The sequence below is a fragment of the Megalobrama amblycephala genome, linkage group LG7, assembly GCF_018812025.1.
Source record: "Megalobrama amblycephala isolate DHTTF-2021 linkage group LG7, ASM1881202v1, whole genome shotgun sequence".
NCBI classification, from domain to species: Eukaryota; Metazoa; Chordata; class Actinopteri; order Cypriniformes; family Xenocyprididae; genus Megalobrama; species Megalobrama amblycephala.
The window spans coordinates 20,497,763-20,519,430 of record NC_063050.1 but is presented as its reverse complement, the minus strand read 5'-3'; the positions used below and the strand labels follow the sequence as shown (position 1 = coordinate 20,519,430).

At 32.4% G+C, this 21,668-nt stretch overlaps 1 protein-coding gene across 2 annotated transcripts in view; it reads right to left on the bottom strand.

Annotated features, from left to right (window-relative positions):
- Positions 1-770: 770 nt before the first annotated feature.
- Positions 771-21,668, bottom strand: part of pdxkb (pyridoxal (pyridoxine, vitamin B6) kinase b) — a 29,764-nt gene continuing 8,866 nt past the window's right edge. Inside the window, exons 3-11 of one of the 2 annotated variants that reach the window (XM_048196417.1) lie at positions 19,279-19,383; positions 9,329-9,412; positions 7,868-7,902; positions 7,659-7,744; positions 7,368-7,413; positions 6,195-6,306; positions 5,750-5,886; positions 5,580-5,646; positions 771-2,646 (exon numbers count right to left, since the gene is read on the bottom strand). In XM_048196417.1, the coding sequence (XP_048052374.1) occupies positions 2,534-2,646; positions 5,580-5,646; positions 5,750-5,886; positions 6,195-6,306; positions 7,368-7,413; positions 7,659-7,744; positions 7,868-7,902; positions 9,329-9,412; positions 19,279-19,383 (785 nt within the window). In that variant the 3' untranslated portion in view covers positions 771-2,533. The remainder of the gene's footprint in view (positions 2,647-5,579; positions 5,647-5,749; positions 5,887-6,194; positions 6,307-7,367; positions 7,414-7,658; positions 7,745-7,867; positions 7,903-9,328; positions 9,413-19,278; positions 19,384-21,668) is intronic. The other variant, XM_048196418.1, reaches the window with a different exon arrangement.

Sequence of the window (21,668 nt, the reverse complement as noted above, 5' to 3'; positions counted from 1 at the left end):
AAAAGCTGAAGCACATGCCCCTCAGAGCAATGCTGACCCCCTGATTAGTCCTGCACATGGCCAACTTTTTCTTCTTCTTCTTTTTTTTTTTTTTCTATGGAAAATAAGATAGTGGTTGAAGTGGATGAAAACAGGTGAATCTCACGAAACCTCCCAAGAAAAAGGCTGGGTCATATTTTACTCCAAAATCAAAATAGATAAAATATTTCTTTAAAGAAAATTATTTATTAATTTTCATGACAATTAAGTATGACATTATGGTAATGCAAAAGCTATATATTATACATAAGTATTAATAATTATGATTATCACATTTATATTATAAAATATTCATACATAATATTTGTTTTTGTTCTACTTTTTTGTTCCACCAATTAAACAATTATTGTATAACCAAGAATTGAAAAAAGGGTCCTAAAATAGGGTTTGTTTCTTTAAAAGAAAACATGTTTTTTTTTCTGTGTCTATCTTTCTTGTTCCTTCTTTTGAGTATGGGGTTAAATGTGACACGGATATGTTTTTGTGAGATTCACTCAGAATGAATTTTGAGTGGTTAGAAGACAAATGCAACTCAAAAATGATCAAAGAATGAACCGATGGATTAAAGAAGTGACTAATTTTGGAAGAGCATTAGTTAGGTGTAAATCAGAAGTCAAAACTAAAGCAAAAATAATACTTGAGAAATCAAAATATAAACAGACATACGGCAGAAAAGAAGATGTCGCCTGAATCAATCTCCTTATGAACTGAACAAAGGAGAGCAAGTCTGATTAAATGTACAACTCATCTGCCTTTTATTATCTTTCACAGCATTGTAACCAAGAGACACCATGTTCTCTGGCACAGTGAGAGAGAACCTGGTGCAGATCACCAGACCAGCACACATACAGAACTACGTTTAATCAAGGCATTTTAAAACGTTTCCCCAGTACTTCAGACTTCATACAAGTCTTTTCCTTTTAAGATATGAAAATACTATCAAATAAAAAGATAAAACTACTTTTAAAGTCTCTTCTGCTTGTACAAACAAGTAGATTATCAATGCAAATACAATCAGTTCAAAGCAAATGAGATGATAATGTTAGTTACATTGACAAACAAACATGAAGTGAAATGCTAGAACTTCCGCATTTATAAATGCTCAATGCAAAATGAAATCAATGGAAAGAGAATAAAATCATACACATGAGCAAGGCCAAAAATTATTACAGTACTTCTCACCAAAAACATCAACATCAAGTCACAAAATACAGCAGAGCATCTCTTCAATAAAAACTCCCTTTTTGGGAGAAAATAGTCACACAAAAAAACAAACAAACAAAAAAAAAAAAACAATAAAATACATATTTAAACACAAGTTGGACTCTCACACAAATGCTTTGGGTCTGTAATACACATTTAACAACTTGTGCATTTTTTGAGGTTGGCCACAACCTATCTTTTCCAGATACAGGTATCTTATCAAGAACCACAGTGAGCAAAAGACCAAGCTTTCTGGGTAATTCTCAAATGACAAAAATACAGAATTAAATTTTGCATAAAGAAAATCTATTTTTAGGACCAACATTGTTTGTACTATGACAAATAATCACATTTTATCCCTGAAAAAAAGTAATATGGTCATGAAAATCATCCTGTCTGGCCACAATATTAAAAACAAAAAACAAAACATACAAAATAATAATAAATAAAGATAAAGATTAATATAAAAAATGAGATTTGAGAATGATTTGAAAATTAGACATTTTTTTCCACATTACACTAAGCTACTGAGAATTGATGAGAAAACACATTAACTGAATAATATAATAATAATAAAAATAACATAATTTATTATTATTCTTACACTTAACTGACATAAAACTAATAGCATAATACACAAAAATGTAATGGTCCTAATAATAGCCTTCTTTTTCTTCTATGCAATAAATATAATCTTATTTTTACCTTTTGATTTTGAGAAAAAAAAAAAAAAAAAATGACCCAGACATTTCTAGAGAGTTTTTGTGAGACTCAGCCATCTAGGTTTTGTTTTCTATGTTTGTTGCTGAACAGCTCTGACTCAAAATCCTAGAGTGTAGAAAGCGTCACATCTATATTAACGTAATTTTTTAAATTGGTCCTCACTAGATCGATGGCAGTTTAGGTACATAACTGACCTGGTCTGGAAATGCCAGTGACCGGGCTTTATGTGCAGGACGAACCGGAGTTCTTGAGGAGCTTTGAGAGAAAGAGAGAGAGAGACAGAGATGGTGAAGATTGCAAGAGTGTGAATGAGAGGGCGATCATCTCTCCCATTCTCTTCTTCTCTTCTCTTTTCTCTGCGTTATACTCTCTCGGAGCACAAGCGATCGCTCTCCCCCTCTCGCCTGTTTGGCCGTACCCTGCTGAATCTCTTAAGAATGGAACTGTTGTGCTCTGGCTGAGATTCTAAGGCAATGTCACATTACATATCAAAATGTACAACATCTATACATTGTGCAGTTGTGAGCGGAGGGTGAGATGTGTGGATGAGATGTGGCATGTGGCGGCTCTATAGAACGGTCGCCTCCATGACTATGGCTGGATCCTCTATGTCCGCTTTACTCTGGACCATCCGTAACTCCAGCTGAGCCGGGCTAGGTCTTCTACCAGGACCTGCCATTTCTGATGAACATACAAGAGAAAGAGAGAAAAGCATTAAAATAAAATAAGCTTATCGAGTGAATGAATAAATGAATGAATGAGGCATTCATATAGCGCTTTCATATGTACTACTGTACACACAAAGCACTTTACAATCACATCAGGGGTCCCTCCTCATCCACCACCAGTGTGCAGCATCCACTTGGATGATGCAACGGCAGCCACAGTACAACGGCACCAGTGCGCTCACCACACACCAGCTGTAGGTGGAGAGGAGAGAAAGTGATTGAGCCAATTCAATGGATGGGGATTATTAGGGGGTCATGATTGGTAAGGGCCAACGGAGGGAATTTGGCCAGGACACTGGGGTTACGCCCCTACTCTTTACGAGAAGTGCCATTGGCTTTTTAATGACCACAGAAGAGTCAGGACGTTGGTTTAACGTCTCAACTGAAGGATGGTGCTTGTTACAGTACAGTGTCCCCGTCACTATACTGGGGCGTTAAGATCAAAGTCCCTTTAAGACAAGTCATTTCACTCGGCGGCCATCTTTGAAACGCCTTTCGGGCATCCTGGGCATCATGCAATCTCTTTGAATGGGAAAACATCAAATTCTCCAAAACTGTTCACCAACCTTACGATTAAATTTCATATTTGAAATCACCAATGAAATCTAACAACAACCGGCTCATAAATTTAGTTTCTAAACGCTCAAATCATGACTAAAAAAAAAATATTTTTCAGGCTGGATCAAGCTAATGCGCATGCGCAGACCTAAATGCGCGTCTCTTCGGAGGCGCGCGTCTGACTGTTTCTATAGAAACCGGTGATTCTAACGGCCGCTGAAGTGACGCGATGACTTTACCAGTCGGCGATTGGCTCTTATTTAGAAGGCGGGACTTATTCCGCCATATTGTGCGTTACACTTTCTCCCATTCAAAACAATACGAGTGACACGTCTTGTGTTATTCTATAGTCTTTGTTAAGATCCACACAGACCACAGGGTGAGCACCCCCTGCTGGCCTCATTAACACTGCTTCCAGCAGCAACCTAGTTTTCCCAGGAGGTCTCCCATCCAGGTACTAACCAGACTTAGCCCTGCTTAGCTTTACTGGGCAACAAGTCTTGGGCTACAGGGTGATATGGCTGCTGTTATTTTTGTAAGATTTTTAAATGTTTTTGAAAGTCTCTTTGGCTCACCAAGGCTGCATATATTTGATCAAAAACACAGTAAAACAGTAATATTGTGAAATATTATTACTATTTAAAATAGCTAAAACAAAAAAAAAACTACTGCCCCCAGCTTTACTTTAATTTATATACATAATGACACTATGACAGTGATGGATGAATGACATTGCTTAGGCTTTTCAATGATCATAACTGTAAACCTAAGAAATGTATGAGTGAATATCTTATGTTTTTTAATCAAGTTTGTCATTTTAATTAAATATGTGCTTCATATTGCTGGAAAATACCTAGAAAACATCAAGCACTGCTTATTAGGGGCTAAGCACCGAAGGTTGTATCCGTTGGCGTTCTATTTATTCTTCTTCTTCCACTCTTGAGTCTATGGCAAAGTTATGAAATTTGGCAGACAGATAGAGGACAGCCTAAACTGTAAACAGAGCAAATTTGGAGTCTCCATCTCAACCAACTGTCCAAATTTGCATGTTTATGCGAATAACTTTTTAACAGTAAGGAAGAAAATCATAGAAACAAAATCCTTTTTTCCTCCGATTCCTTGGCTCAAGACTGCTATTTTTCACAAAAATTGAACCAGATCATCTCCAGACCATGACAAAAAAAAGTTATGGAATTCAAGTTGATTTGTCAAACTGTTTTTGAAAAACGTAGCACTTGCAAAAATAGACGTAAGGCTCTATCTCCCCAACGCTTTATCGTATTCAGACCAAACTTGATACATCACAAGCATGACATGAGGCGGCATGCTGCGTTTCGGTGCAGCGCCATCTACTGGTCCGGAGATACAAAATATGGCTATTTTTTAAATAATCTCGGTGGATTATGGGCATCATGCTGAGTCGAGTGATATCCAATTTTCCCATATCGGGCCATTTTGGGCGTTGGCCATTTAGAATTTTGTAGTAAAATGCTGCAAAAACATATCATTACGAAACTCGGTATTGGTCATCGGCATGATGCCCTGAAGGAGTCTGAGAAGTTTCAGATCAGCGCCACCTAGTGTTAAAATAAAAAAATCACATGAATATAACTTTGGATGTGGTTGTCTTATTTTCACGCGAGTGATCCTTGCCGAGTCCAACGATACCAAACATGCTATGTTTCGCCTTATGGTTAGTGCAACATTGTGATTTAGTGTTTAAACAACATCTGTGAATATATTAGAAACTGTTTGAAACCACCATAGGAAAATCGGAAACATATGTTGTTGACTACATGCTAATGGCCAAATGTCAAAATTTTGACAGCAAGTGGCAAAAAAAGTGGTAAAAAATGCAATCTTGAGATATTTTCACCAATTTAGACACACTTATGTACGGGGGCACTCTGAGAACACACAAAAAAGCGGTGGGACTGCTATAATTTAACAAAATATGAAATTGGCTCTAAATACAGTACTGTTGGTCTGATTGACAAAATTGACATGCAGTGTCTTTGTCTCAGCTGCTATCATAGTCCATTTTGACTTTGTTGGTCTGCTGCTAGCTTCCTTGTTTGCTTCTGTTGTGCTTGGCCCCTTAATTGCTGCTTGCAGCTATATTTTTTGTTCTTCATTTTATCACTGACTGTTCACTTGAATAATTACTTGAAAAAGATAAAACAATGTTTACTTACAGTAAAAGTACTTGAAGACCATTTTCGTTTGTAATTTTAATATTGTAACAATTGATACTAGAATTTTGGCATTGAAACAACTCTACATCATGCACATACATATAACATAAACAAGTTTTGGCTGTTGTGTTACCATGGGCATAAGATATAGTCCTCTGAATGACATGGTGCATGACGGAGAAAGTCTTCTCACATGCCGTCTGAGAAAAAGAACAAGACAGAATAACACTCGATCAGCATTTTCTTACTGCACTGCCTGATCACTTTGATGCATCTATGACATGATGATTTAATATTCTGTACCTTCAGGTCTGTTGGGTAATGGTGAGTCCAGGCCAACAGCATAGCAGCAAATAGATCACCAGTCCCCACAAACACCGCATCCACTTTCGGCACCTCTATTCGGATCCGCTGGGTCTTCCTTGTACCGTCTGGCATCACTGCAGAAACATGGGTATTTTATTCATGTCATGCATTCTTCACAAGAATTGACCATACCTGAACCAGTCCTGATCTTCACCCACTAGGCTACACAACCCCATGAAGGTGGTTCAAAGCGATAAATATATAATATAAATATACAAGTAAATATAAACATTTTTGAATCCACATGCATTCCAATAAGATCTATAATTGCACATTTTGTCATCCGTCAAATCCACAAACGATTATCTCCCACTGTTTAAATTCATGACAAAGCAATTTTGAGTTCCACAGGAAGCACACATGGACACACACACACACTTACAAATGCGCTGACTGCCAAGAGACACCAGAAATCTGTCTCCGAGACGAGGGGGCAGATCAGAGCTGGTGATGACCACGGTGTCTGGACCCATCTTATGCAGAAGATCCATCACCTGAACACACAAACACAGTCAGAGACCTTTACTGGGCTCCATTATCATGTGAACAGCAACATATGATGCGTTTCTTGTTGATGGTTGACTTTTGTATCCAAAGGGGTTACAAATGTTTTTCTAATAATGATAACAATAATATTACTACTATTATAATCAATAGTAATTATATATTAATAATAATAATTATTATTAAAAGATTAATAATATGTTTTTAAATAATAGTAACAACATAAATAATTATAAAAATAATTAGTATTTACATATTAATAATGAATAATTATTAGATAATATTAAAGGCAATAATAATAATAATAATAATAATACTACATATTATTACCATTATAATCAATAGTAATTATGCTATTTATATAATTTCTATTATTATTATTAATATAATAATTATTATTGATTATAGATTATAGATTATTATAGATAATAATAGTAATAACAACAAATAATTGTTATAACAATTAGTAATTATTTATTAATAATTATTAAATAATATTATGGCAATAATAATAAAAATAAAAATAATAATTATATTATATATATATATATATATATATATATAAAATTATTATTATTAATATTATTTGTATTATTATTGACGATATATTAATAATATAATATAATATACAACAATTATTATAATAATCAGTAGTTATATATTAATAATTAATTGATAAGGCAATAAGAATAATAATATAAGAATTTTAAAAATCTATTATATATATATATATATATATATATATATATATATATATATATATATATATATATCTCATTATATAAGTATTATTGATTATATATTATATTATTATTATCATCTAATAATAATAACAATAATAATATTCACTGTAACATAAAACATTAATAACATTAAGATAATAAAATAGCAATAATTTTAAAACATTACTATCGAAGATAATTGTAGTAACAACACTAATATTACTAATAATAACATATGCATGCTAGTGCATGTAATTTATATTAAGACATTGCTTTCTTTTAGTAAGCCTACTGTGAGGTCCATTTCTGATGTGTGTATTTAAACTCACCTCAACAGCATCTTTCTCTGTGCTGATATTCTTCCCTGTCAATAACCTGGAATGAAGAGCACAGAGTTAGAAGAGTTGATTGGAGATCAGTGTGATGTGAACAGCTAAGAGGGACTGAAGATTTAAGTGTAAAGCCACGACTGACCACCAGGGAGCACTACAATATTACTCTTCAGTCAGCAATCTTACTGAAAGCCGGTGAGGGGCTGGAGGTTTGACATTTGCAGCACAGAAACATCCAATCACAAGATAACACACACAAAGCTGTTGAGTGGAGGGTATTTTACTCACTCTGCCTCAAACTGGTTGGGTGTGATGATATCGGCCACAGGTACCACTTTATTCTTGTACACAGGATGGAGATTCTGAGGAACATACTGCAAAAGACAAAGAGTACTATGAAAAATAAATGTCAGCTTATTCTGAATTCTATTTCCTGTATAATGAACATAATGGGACAGAAGAAAGAAAGAGAGGATCTAGAACACAAGCAAGCTTACCATTGAACCATGGTCACCTAAGACAGGGTCACAAACTGACAGAAAAACAGAGTTAAACAAGTTATTCTTTAATGTACAAGGTTAATATACACTACCGTTCAAAAGTTTGGGTTTTTGAAGGAAGTCTCTCGAATAATTTAACGACTTTTTTCTCGTAATTTAATGAATTTATTCTCAACATTTTATCTCGACTTTTTTTTCGAAATTGAACGACTTTTTTTCTCATAATTTAACGAATTTGTTCTCGTAATTTAATGACTTTTTTTCTCGTAATTTAATGACTTTATTCTCAACATTTTATCTCGACTTTTTTCTCGAAATTTATCAACTTTAATCTCGAGATGGTTTTATTATTTTATTATTGCTTGGCCCTAATCCTCTTCCGTACTCTTTACTGTCACTTCTGATCAATTTAAAGGTAGGGTATGCGATTTGTATTATAAACACTAATTATTGTACTGGTTGAAAATCTCCTCACATCTTGATAGCAATAAATAACAGAAGTGGCCTAAATATTAAAAAATCTACATATATCTACTGTAGAAGTCTCAGGACCAAAAAACGTTCATCTAATCATTGCATTATGCGTTCATGCCATAACTACTGTAGTTAGGAGATGGCAACCTGTGACTCGGATTTATACATTTCTATGTCAACAGTATCAACACTGAAATTAATCTGCAGCAGTCAGGTGGTACAAGTCAGAGCTCTGTAAGTTGTTTACTTTCATTATTACTGTAATGTAATGTGCTTTAGGGCTGCAATGATTAATCGCGATTAATCGTTTGCAAAATAAAAGTCTGTGTTTACGTAATATATGTGTGTGTGTTCTGTGTATAATAATTTTATATATATATATATAAATATATATAAATACACACACATTCATGTACATATTTAAGAAAAATTTGATATATATATATAAAATATTTATGTTTATATGTAATATAAAATATATATAAATATATATTTCTAAACTTTATACCTGTATGTATGTGTATTTATATATACATAATTATTATACACAGAACACACACATATATATTACGTAAATACAGACTTTTATTTTGCAAACGATTAATCGCGATTAATCGTTGCAGCCCTAATGTGCTTTGAGACATGAGGTAATTTAACGCCATCTCTAGTGACTCTTTGCAGACTTTGCTCTGGCTCATGTGTTTTGAAGGAGCTATGGCTTTAGAGAACGACCTGAAGGGGGGGTGGGATCTTATGCTTTCAAAGCTAGCTTGCTATTGCTAGCCTCTCCGAAATTGCCTACTCTACCTTTAATGCATTCTTGCTAAAGAAAAGTATTAATTTCTTTCAAAAACAAAATCATACCCTAAACTTTTGAACGAAAGTGTATAGACATGCCTGTAAAAACAATATAGAATGTATAAAAGACACTGATCTATACAGCATTGTGTTAACCTAGGATCAAAGAGACTGAAAAACACTCACCATATACAAGGTTAGGATTGGCCCTCTTTAGCTCTTGTACAATATCAACCACCATCTCCAGAAATGACGTATCTCTAGTGTAACCTGCAGTAATGGAGAAAGAAAAGAGCTTTTATCAACAAATTTGTTTTCCCACCAACAACTTCCTCATGATCCTTGACTCTATTTGCTCCCGATCAAAATAAGCACTCAGCACAGGCACAAGGTTCATTCCCATCCTTTTTGCTTGACAATTTCCAAACAGGTAAGGTGGATACAAGGTTGATACAGGTTTATGGTACAATAAACTCAATTTGGGGGAGAAATATCCTGCTGAAGTTATTTTATTTCAGGGTTCAGAAAAGAATCAGAAAAACACAAAAATACACCTTGTAATGTGTTTTAAAGTGGCCATTTACAAAGACTTGATTTTGTTTTGGGGTCTACAGAACAGGTTTTCATGCTTGAATGTAAAAAAAACAAAAAACATTTTGCATTGTTGCAGCACCTCTCTTCCCAGTCTGACAGTAATGCTTTGTTTAGTTCCTGTCTCTATGAAGCCCCTCATTCTGAAAAGCACAATGTGCTCTAATTGGTGAGCTGGATTAGTGTGTTGTGATTGGTCAACCACTTTGCGTGCATTTCAGACCATAATGCCTCTTACCATAACTGCAAGTTTGAATACACTACTAACACAACTCAACCAGGCCACGCCCCCTTTATTTGCATATGCCTTGGGCTTGAATTATTTAAATGAGGAATACTGTGACTTGTTTGTTCCCAGAAGAAAACTTAAGGGGGGGGGGGGTATCACACCCAGTTTCTGCCAATCTCATGTTAATCTTGAGTACATATAGAGTAATACTGCATCCTTCATCTTCCAAACGTCTTTAGTTTTATCATATTTATAAAAGATAGATACGCTGTACGGAGTCTTTCCGAAAAAAGCAGAGCTCCTGGAGGCGTATCTGCCGTCAGTGCTGTGGGCGGAGCTAAAGACTCACGAGCGCGCGCAGCTTTTGAGTAGAGATCGTCTGCAAGCTGTGACATCATTATAAATACAAATGAAACAAAAGCGTTCATGTTGTTTACATTTTATGCACTTGCACGCTGATTACCAACAAAACACAGATATCTGATGCAGCTTTACTCACCGCCTGCAATCTGTAAAACCAGCGCCGCACTGGGATTTGTTTACAAAACATTCATCACCGAAATCCCGGGAACAAACATACATGCACAACCCCATTGCTGCCCTGGAAAAACAAGGTTCATCCTCTGTTCTCTTGACGCTGGGTTCTTTGGTAAGCTGAAAAAGGTGATCTTTCCCTCACAACCAAAAACACACTCCTTCTGTGACAAGAGCTGCGTCTCATTTCAGAGGCTGCGTCCTCCAGAGGTCTCATTTGAAGGCTGCATACGTCATCAAGGATGTCATATTTAAGAAAAGTAACCGGAATAAAATTGGCTTATATTCATTGTGAGGTGTAAAATATTGTAATTTCTTTCTGACTTTGCAATCTAATGGTTATTTTTCTTAAATGAGACTGATGATGTATGCAGCCTTCAAAGGGTGCAGCACCCTGAATTGGGACACAGCCATTGTTGAAAAATCTCTCAGCTTCCGTATCCCTAACAAAGCGCGTTGATGGGCGTGCTCTTGCTCTAGGTGATGTGTGTGCACACGCTCATCAGGGAGAAGTGCCTATACAAGGAATTCCGCCCTTTTATGACGTCATACAGGCCATACTCAAAAAAAATTGGCAAAACATGTCCACAACCAGAAGTTGTATATTTGGCACAGAAATACTCCGTCATACGTCCAACTCATGTTTTGAAACTTAGGCCATGTTTAGCATGAGAATGCAACTCTTTAACAGTGTAAATAAGTCAGAATGCATGAAATGGCATTACACCCCCCCCCCTATAAGACTACAGTTGAGGCGATTCAGGGAGTTCAGAAACAGAGCTTATTGATATAGGGAATAACTCCCTTTGGAGTTACTTTGTGCTTTGCAGACTTTTTTCATGCTCAAACAGCAACATTACATACTAAAGAAAGTTGAAAATGTTAAAGCATAATAGGACCTGGCTAAATCGATAAACTTGGAACTCAATAAACACATCAAGCATGCACCGTTTCAAAGAAAGTGACAATAAATATTAAAAGTTATTTGAGGTGGGACAGACTTGAAACTCACAGGGCCACTCTCAAGCTATCGGTCATGCGTCTTTCCAGTCAGGTAAATAAATCCTATGTGTGACGCACCTGACCTTCACTGCTTTTCATGATGTCATAGTGTGTCACACAATAAATCGCACTGCGACAACACAAGCCACTAGTAAGAGAGGCACGTGGAAGAGTTCAAATAGCAGTTCAAACATTCACATTATGACATCACAGCTGGGATTAAAAATATTGCAATATAAACAGTTCTTAGGCATTAGACAGGATAGATGGTCAATGTACAGGTGGGATACTGAGCACATTAAAACAACACTGACAACTACCAAAATCAGCTCATTGTATCAAGATGTTAAAGGGATAGTTCATCCAAAAATGAAAATTCTGTCATTGTTTACTCACCAAGCAGATCTCGCCCCACTACCATAGTAGGGAAAAAAAAAAAATACTATGGCAGTCAATGTGAGGCGAGATCTGCTTGGTTACAAACATTCTTCCAAATATCTTCTTTTGTGTACAGCAGAACAAAGAAATTTATACAGGTTTGGAACTTGAGGGGGAGTAAATGATTTTTGGGTGAACTATCCCTTTAACAAAATGCAAGAAAATCACGATTTAAAAATTTACATGAGACTTTAAAGTAGTCTGATTTTGATGTTCGTTCAGATTTTTTAAAATGTTTTTGAATGAAGTCTCTAATGACCAAGCCTGCATTTATTTGGTCAAAAATACTGCAAAATTATTACAATGTTTTCTATTTATGTTATCTATGAATATATTTTATATTAATAATTTAGAATACATTTAATCATTTTAATCATTCCTGTGACGACAACAATTTTTTTTAACTCTATAGTCTTCAGTGTCACATGATCCTTCAGAAATCATATGCTGATTTGCAGCTCAAGAGACATTCCTTATTATGATGAAGAAAAAAAAACGATGCTGCTTAATATTTTATATCTTTGATTAAACTGTGATATATGTTTTTCAGGATGAATAGACAGTTTAAAAGAACAGCATTTTATTTGAAATACAAATCTTTTGTAACATTATAAATGTCTTAAGTGTCACTTGAGATCAATTTGCATCCTTGCTGAATAAATGTATTACTTTATTTCAATAAAAAAAAAAATCTAAATAAATAAAATAATCCTGATATATAAGCATAATCTTTAAAAACAGTCATTTATCAGACTCGTCGTTACTGTATATCCTATGGAGCTAAATCTATTTTTCCTTTTTAAAAGCGTATGAAAGGGTGTGCTTAGGTCCATGTGAAATGTGGTTTTACTGGACTGCATGTATAAATACTTCCCACACTGCTCTCTATTCCCATGTTCTCCTTTCCCCCTTTCCCCCTTTTCCTCTTTACCCATTCTGTGCTTTCCTCTCCTCTCAAGGTGATGATAAAGGAGAGCTCATGCACCAGAGACGTCTCGCCCGCTAGCACACTCGACAGAGCACAACATCTCAGTCTGCGGTGCTCGTGAGAGACCTGCAACTCTATGACCATGTGTCCTCTACGGTCCCCCGGTGCTGATTAGCAGTGCCGTTACAGAGCAAGAGAGATGTGTTCACTTCCTCTCTGACTCCAGACAACTCAACACAAACCTACTGGATGCACATGACAAACAAATCAACTAGATATTTAGATTTTCTGATGAAAAGAGATGCACTCAATGCCACAAAGTTGAAGTTTGCACCTATGGGATGATATTTACTAAAACCAATTTGAAATTTTTAAAATTTGTAACCTTTTACCATGTCTTTATTTATTTTTTCTGCTTTTATATATAGATTTTATTGTTTTACTATTAAAAAAAAATATTTGCCCCATACTGAAAACTTTGATAATAAAACATTTTAATATGAAATGATAATTAATAGTGTAATGTACCTTGGTTTCCACAAAAATATTAAGCAGCACAACTGTGTTCAACATTGATAATAATAATAATAATAATAATAATAATAATAATAATAAATGTTTCTTGAGCAGGAAATCATCATATTAGAATGAATTCTGAAGGATCATGTGACACTGAAGACTAACAATTCAGCTTTGATCATGAGAATAAATTACATTTTGAAATATACTCAAATAGAAAACAGTTCTTTTAAATTATAATAATATTTCACAATATTTCTGTTTTAACTGTATTATTGATCAAATAAATGCAGCCTTTGTGAGGCTTCTTTCAAAAACCCCAAACTTTTAAACAGTAGTGTATATCAATATTTTACAAAAATGCAAACTATGGTGTCATTTTAACCACAAGCCAACAATTTCACCACTAATAGTTAGAGTACTTGGTTACAGTGATTAAGATGAAATATGAGAATGAAAAAAAAAAAAACACTTTAAGAGATTTTTTTTTATTTAGCATCTTTTAAAATCAAGCTGTAATTGTCAAATTATGAAAAACGTGAAAATATTGTACACATATTAAGCAATGTGCGTGAAAATATTGTACATATATTAAGCAAAGTGTGAAAGTATTGTACGATTATTATTCAAAATAGTATGCAAGGTGTTAAAATATTGTACAAATATGATGCAATGTGCAAATATTGTACAAATATAAAGCAAAATGTGAAAATATTGTACACATTTTATGCAAATTAGTATGCCAAACGTGAAAATATTGTACGAATATTAAGCAATGTGTGTGAAAATACTGTACAAATATAATGCAAAATGTGTGAAAATACTGTACAAATATTAAGTAATATATGTGAAAATATTGTACAAATATTAAGTAATATATGTGAAAATATTGTACGAATATTAAGCAATGTGTGTGAAAATACTGTACAAATATAATGCAAAATGTGTGAAAATACTGTACAAATATAATGCAAAATGTGTAAAAATACTGTACAAATATTAAGTAATATACGTGAAAATATTGTACGAATATTAAGCAATGTGTGTGAAAATACTGTACAAATATAATGCAAAATGTGTGAAAATACTGTACAAATATAATGCAAAATGTGTGAAAATACCGTACAAATATTAAGTAATATACGTGAAAATATTGTACGAATATTAAGCAATGTGTGTGAAAATACTGTACAAATATAATGCAAAATGTGTGAAAATACTGTACAAATATAATGCAAAATGTGTGAAAATACTGTACAAATATTAAGTAATATATGTGAAAACATTGTACAAATATAATGCAAAATGTGTGAAAATATTATACAAATATGCAAAATGTGCAAAGTGTGAAAATGTTGTACAAATATAATGCAATGTGAAAATATTGTACAAATATTAAGTAATATATGTGAAAATATTGTACAAATATTAAGTAATATATGTGAAAATATTGTACGAATATTAAGCAATGTGTGTGAAAATACTGTACAAATATAATGCAAAATGTGTGAAAATACTGTACAAATATAATGCAAAATGTGTGAAAATACTGTACAAATATTAAGTAATATACGTGAAAATATTGTACGAATATTAAGCAATGTGTGTGAAAATACTGTACAAATATAATGCAAAATGTGTGAAAATACTGTACAAATATAATGCAAAATGTGTGAAAATACCGTACAAATATTAAGTAATATACGTGAAAATATTGTACGAATATTAAGCAATGTGTGTGAAAATACTGTACAAATATAATGCAAAATGTGTGAAAATACTGTACAAATATAATGCAAAATGTGTGAAAATACTGTACAAATATTAAGTAATATATGTGAAAACATTGTACAAATATAATGCAAAATGTGTGAAAATATTATACAAATATGCAAAATGTGCAAAGTGTGAAAATGTTGTACAAATATAATGCAATGTGAAAATATTGTACAAATATTAAGTAATATATGTGAAAATATTGTACAAATATTAAGTAATATATGTGAAAATATTGTACGAATATTAAGCAATGTGTGTGAAAATACTGTACAAATATAATGCAAAATGTGTGAAAATACTGTACAAATATAATGCAAAATGTGTGAAAATACTGTACAAATATTAAGTAATATACGTGAAAATATTGTACGAATATTAAGCAATGTGTGTGAAAATACTGTACAAATATAATGCAAAATGTGTGAAAATACTGTACAAATATAATGCAAAATGTGTGAAAATACTGTACAAATATTAAGTAATATATGTGAAAACATTGTACAAATATAATGCAAAATGTGTGAAAATATTATACAAATATGCAAAATGTGCAAAGTGTGAAAATGTTGTACAAATATAATGTAAAATGTGTAAAAATATTGTACAAATATTATGTAAAATAGTATGCAAAACGTGAAAATATTGTACACATTAAGCAATGTGTGTGAACATATTGTACAAATATAATGCAAAATGTGTGAAAATATTGTACAAATATAATGTAAAATGTGTGAAAAGTCAAAGTATTGTACGAGTATTATGCAAAATAGTATGCAAGGTGTTAAAATATTGTACAAATATTATGCAAAATGTGTGAAAATATTGTACAAATATAATGCAAAATGTGTGAAAATACTGTACAAATATAATGCAAAATGTGTGAAAATACTGTACAAATATAATCCAAAATGTGTGAAAATACTGTACAAATATTAAGTAATATATGTGAAAATATTGTACGAATATTAAGCAGTGTGTGTGAAAATACTGTACAAATATAATGCAAAATGTGTGAAAATACTGTACAAATATAATGCAAAATGTGTGAAAATACTGTACAAATATTAAGTAATATATGTGAAAACATTGTACAAATATAATGCAAAATGTGTGAAAATATACAAATATGCAAAATGTGCAAAGTGTGAAAATGTTGTACAAATATAATGTAAAATGTGTAAAAATATTGTACAAATATTATGTAAAATAGTATGCAAAACGTGAAAATATTGTACACATTAAGCAATGTGTGTGAACATATTGTACAAATATTATGCAAAATGTGTGAAAATATTGTACAAATATAATGCAAAATGTGTGAAAATATTGTACAAATATAATCCAAAATGTGTGAAAATATCGTACAAATATGCAAAATAATGTGCAAAGTGTGAAAATGTTGTACAAATATAATGTAAAATGTGTAAAAATATTGTACAAATATTATGTAAAATAGTATGCAAAACGTGAAAATATTGTACACATTAAGCAATGTGTGTGAACATATTGTACAAATATAATGCAAAATGTGTGAAAATATTGTACAAATATAATGTAAAATGTGTGAAAAGTCAAAGTATTGTACGAGTATTATGCAAAATAGTATGCAAGGTGTTAAAATATTGTACAAATATTATGCAAAATGTGTGAAAATATTGTACAAATATAATGCAAAATGTGTGAAAATATTGTACAAATATAATGCAAAATGTGTGAAAATACTGTACAAATATAATCCAAAATGTGTGAAAATACTGTACAAATATTAAGTAATATATGTGAAAATATTGTACGAATATTAAGCAGTGTGTGTGAAAATACTGTACAAATATAATGCAAAATGTGTGAAAATACTGTACAAATATAATGCAAAATGTGTGAAAATACTGTACAAATATTAAGTAATATATGTGAAAACATTGTACAAATATAATGCAAAATGTGTGAAAATATACAAATATGCAAAATGTGCAAAGTGTGAAAATGTTGTACAAATATAATGTAAAATGTGTAAAAATATTGTACAAATATTATGTAAAATAGTATGCAAAACGTGAAAATATTGTACACATTAAGCAATGTGTGTGAACATATTGTACAAATATTATGCAAAATGTGTGAAAATATTGTACAAATATAATGCAAAATGTGTGAAAATATTGTACAAATATAATCCAAAATGTGTGAAAATATCGTACAAATATGCAAAATGTGCAAAGTGTGAAAATGTTGTACAAATATAATGCAATGTGAAAATATTGTACAAATATTAAGTAATATATGTGAAAATATTGTACAAATATTAAGTAATATATGTGAAAATATTGTACGAATATTAAGCAATGTGTGTGAAAATACTGTACAAATATAATGCAAAATGTGTGAAAATACTGTACAAATATAATGCAAAATGTGTGAAAATACTGTACAAATATTAAGTAATATACGTGAAAATATTGTACGAATATTAAGCAATGTGTGTGAAAATACTGTACAAATATAATGCAAAATGTGTGAAAATACTGTACAAATATAATGCAAAATGTGTGAAAATACTGTACAAATATTAAGTAATATATGTGAAAACATTGTACAAATATAATGCAAAATGTGTGAAAATATTATACAAATATGCAAAATGTGCAAAGTGTGAAAATGTTGTACAAATATAATGTAAAATGTGTAAAAATATTGTACAAATATTATGTAAAATAGTATGCAAAACGTGAAAATATTGTACACATTAAGCAATGTGTGTGAACATATTGTACAAATATAATGCAAAATGTGTGAAAATATTGTACAAATATAATGTAAAATGTGTGAAAAGTCAAAGTATTGTACGAGTATTATGCAAAATAGTATGCAAGGTGTTAAAATATTGTACAAATATTATGCAAAATGTGTGAAAATATTGTACAAATATAATGCAAAATGTGTGAAAATATTGTACAAATATAATCCAAAATGTGTGAAAATACTGTACAAATATTAAGTAATATATGTGAAAATATTGTACGAATATTAAGCAGTGTGTGTGAAAATACTGTACAAATATAATGCAAAATGTGTGAAAATACTGTACAAATATAATGCAAAATGTGTGAAAATACTGTACAAATATTAAGTAATATATGTGAAAACATTGTACAAATATAATGCAAAATGTGTGAAAATATACAAATATGCAAAATGTGCAAAGTGTGAAAATGTTGTACAAATATAATGTAAAATGTGTAAAAATATTGTACAAATATTATGTAAAATAGTATGCAAAACGTGAAAATATTGTACACATTAAGCAATGTGTGTGAACATATTGTACAAATATTATGCAAAATGTGTGAAAATATTGTACAAATATAATGCAAAATGTGTGAAAATATTGTACAAATATAATCCAAAATGTGTGAAAATATCGTACAAATATGCAAAATAATGTGCAAAGTGTGAAAATGTTGTACAAATATAATGTAAAATGTTTGAAAATATTGTACAAATATTATGTATAATAGTATGCAAAACGAAAATATTGTACACATGTAGCAATGTGTGTGAAAATTTTGTATTTATTTATTTATGGTATATAAAATGCTAGCTATGAAACTTCCCTGAGCAAGACATTAATTTTAAATTTTTATTTTATTAATTTTTCCAATAATCTTTAAAATGTAATTTCTACCACTTTCATTTCCACCACAGAATATTTTATTTTCAAAACCTATAATTTGAGATGTAGTGAAAAAACTCCAGACCAGAATTCTCCTGTGACGCATACAAACACCTTTCCCACTCTCACTAGTCCACAGAGCCAAAACTGCCTGTAGCTGAAGATATACACAGCTCAAAAGAGCCTACTCTCATGTGTATATGATATTATGGCCATATGTATGGCGCTCACCTGCCCTTGGGGCCTTTAGGGTCTCACACAGGGCCCATGTACATTGCTCCAACTGAACAGAGCTGGAAATATGAGAGTCTGATGCCATCAGGGAGTTACATCATTCGATTGTTTTCATCCCTATAGGCTCAATAAATGACTAAGCATGCAAATAACATCCACATCAGTGTGAGAGACAGAGTTGCACTGGCATGACTGGTAGTCAAAGAACTGACCTGTCAGGACATAGTCGTAGTGGTTGACGTTGTTCAGTTTGATCCCTTCATACAGCACGTGAAGCTCATCTGCAGTCAAGACTTGTCCCTTCCAGTGAGAGTAACCTGGGTAATGACAGATCACAAGTCAGACACATAGAAATCACATCTAAAAATCCAGCAGTGTGCGCTGATGAGTCCTTTGTGATGTTCGAGACACTACGAGCATGAAGATGTCATTTGGATCTCGGGTCACGTGACACTTCCTGCATCCGTTCATCTGTCTGCCCTCGCATATGTATGGGTTACGGACAAAAGCCCCACAGTTTCGTCAGGGACCATTGCTGCTGCCGCGGGAGCCGTGACGTCACAATTCAGGTGAGTCACCGAGCTGGTCACATGGGATGTTTCTTGTTGCTAAGAAACAGAGGAAAGCCTGGGGGGCTGGATGAAAAAGACGCATCACTGTAGCCTTGATGTGTGTGTTTTGGGGAGAAGATGACTGCGAAGGGGAATCTGTGATAAGACGAGTGTCTGTCGTCATCATTTCCTGCTGCCGCAACTCTGCAATGCCTCTCCGCAGGAACCACAGACCTCTCTAATCCCAAACACTTCACCCGCACCGTACGTATCATGCAGATACTAGATTTCACACCAAATCACGATCAGGGAAAGCATTCGGAAGCTGCCGTGCGAGGTACACGCTGTTTCTACCCATAAGGCTTTGCAGCGCCCGTTGATGTTACGAATAGATAAAGCTCTGGATGTCACAACCTGCAAACACATTTCCAAGTTCAAATGGTAAGGTCCTAGAGGAAAGGTCCAGTTATCAGTTCACCTCGCCGTCACATCAAAGTACTTTTACATGCTGATTAACAACAAACACTAACAGATTAATAGCCATTATTGACCATCAAGAAATTCATTCTAAAGGTGGATGGAAGAAAACTGAGTGCTCAGTCCTATGTTTCCGAAACCAAAATGTTTGTACATTAACTAGACAAAGGTCAACGGATGCTGTAACACATCATCACCTCTATAACTAATGAGTAAACAAACAGAACTCAAAAATAACTCAACAACTTGAAAAAACAGTGTTAATTTACAGGCGAACTGAGCCAATTGCTGTGCAAAAAGAGAAGCTGCAATACAAAAAAGTAAGGATACATTGATAATGATACAGCTATAAGATTTTTTTAAAAGAAATGTATACTTTTATTGAGCAAAGATGCATTAAATTGATCAAGTTTGACAGTAAAGACTTTTACACTTGCAAAAAAATAATTACATTTTAAATAAATTTTGAAAATTCAAATCCTAAAAAAACTTCCACAAAAATATTAAGCAGCAAGTTCAGCAGAAAATTCAGCTTTGATCACAGGAATAAACATTATAATAGAAAACAGTTATTTTAAACATAAATAATATTCATATTAAAATATTATATATATATATATATATATATATATATATTTTTTTTTTTTTAAATTAAAATAGTTGGTAACATTTTATTTTAGGGTGCAATTCTCATTATTAACTAGTTGCTTATTAGCTTGTAATGAGCAGTAAATTAGGAGTTAATTGAGGCAAAAGTTGTAGTTTATAGTGAATATGTGTTTCCTATACTGAAGCGTTACTAAATAGTTTGCCATCATGATACTGTAATGTGCATTATGGAAGATGGACAAATATTCCTTTAATTATGTGCTATAGGAAAAAAAAGTATTGTGTTGGAATTAGAAAAAAAGGCCTTATAATAGAGAAGGGAAATATCGGTAACACTTTACAGTAAGGTTCCTTAGTTAAACATTAGTTAATGTATTAACTAACATAAACTAACCATGAGCAATACATTTGTTACTGTATTTACTAATCTTTGTTAATGTTAGTTAATGAAAATACAGTGGTTCATTGTTTGTTCATGTTCGTTCACTGTACATTAACTAATGTTAACAAGATTTTAATAATGTATTAGTAAATAATGAAATTAACATTAACAAAGATTAATAAATGCTGTAGAAGTGCAGTTTATTATTAGTTCATGTTAACTAATGTCGTTAACTAATGTTAACTAATGAACCTTATTGTAAAGTGTTACCGAAATATCCAACGTATCTGGCCAATATATAAATACTTATTTTAAAAGTGCCAATATGGTGTCAATATACTGTGGATTCCTACCAAAAAAGATCAATCAAATCGTTTTATAACAGGATTTAAATAATAATAAATTAAACTTTTTTGATTTTTAATAAAACAATTCAAATACACAGAACCTTGTAAGAAGAACCTTGTTAAAACACAGCTGCTGCTGGCCTAAGATGAATTAACTGCTGTTTCAGAAACTGTTAATGTTTCTCTTCAGAATAAAGTATCATCATGGTGCCTGGATCAGAGTTCATCATCTCTGC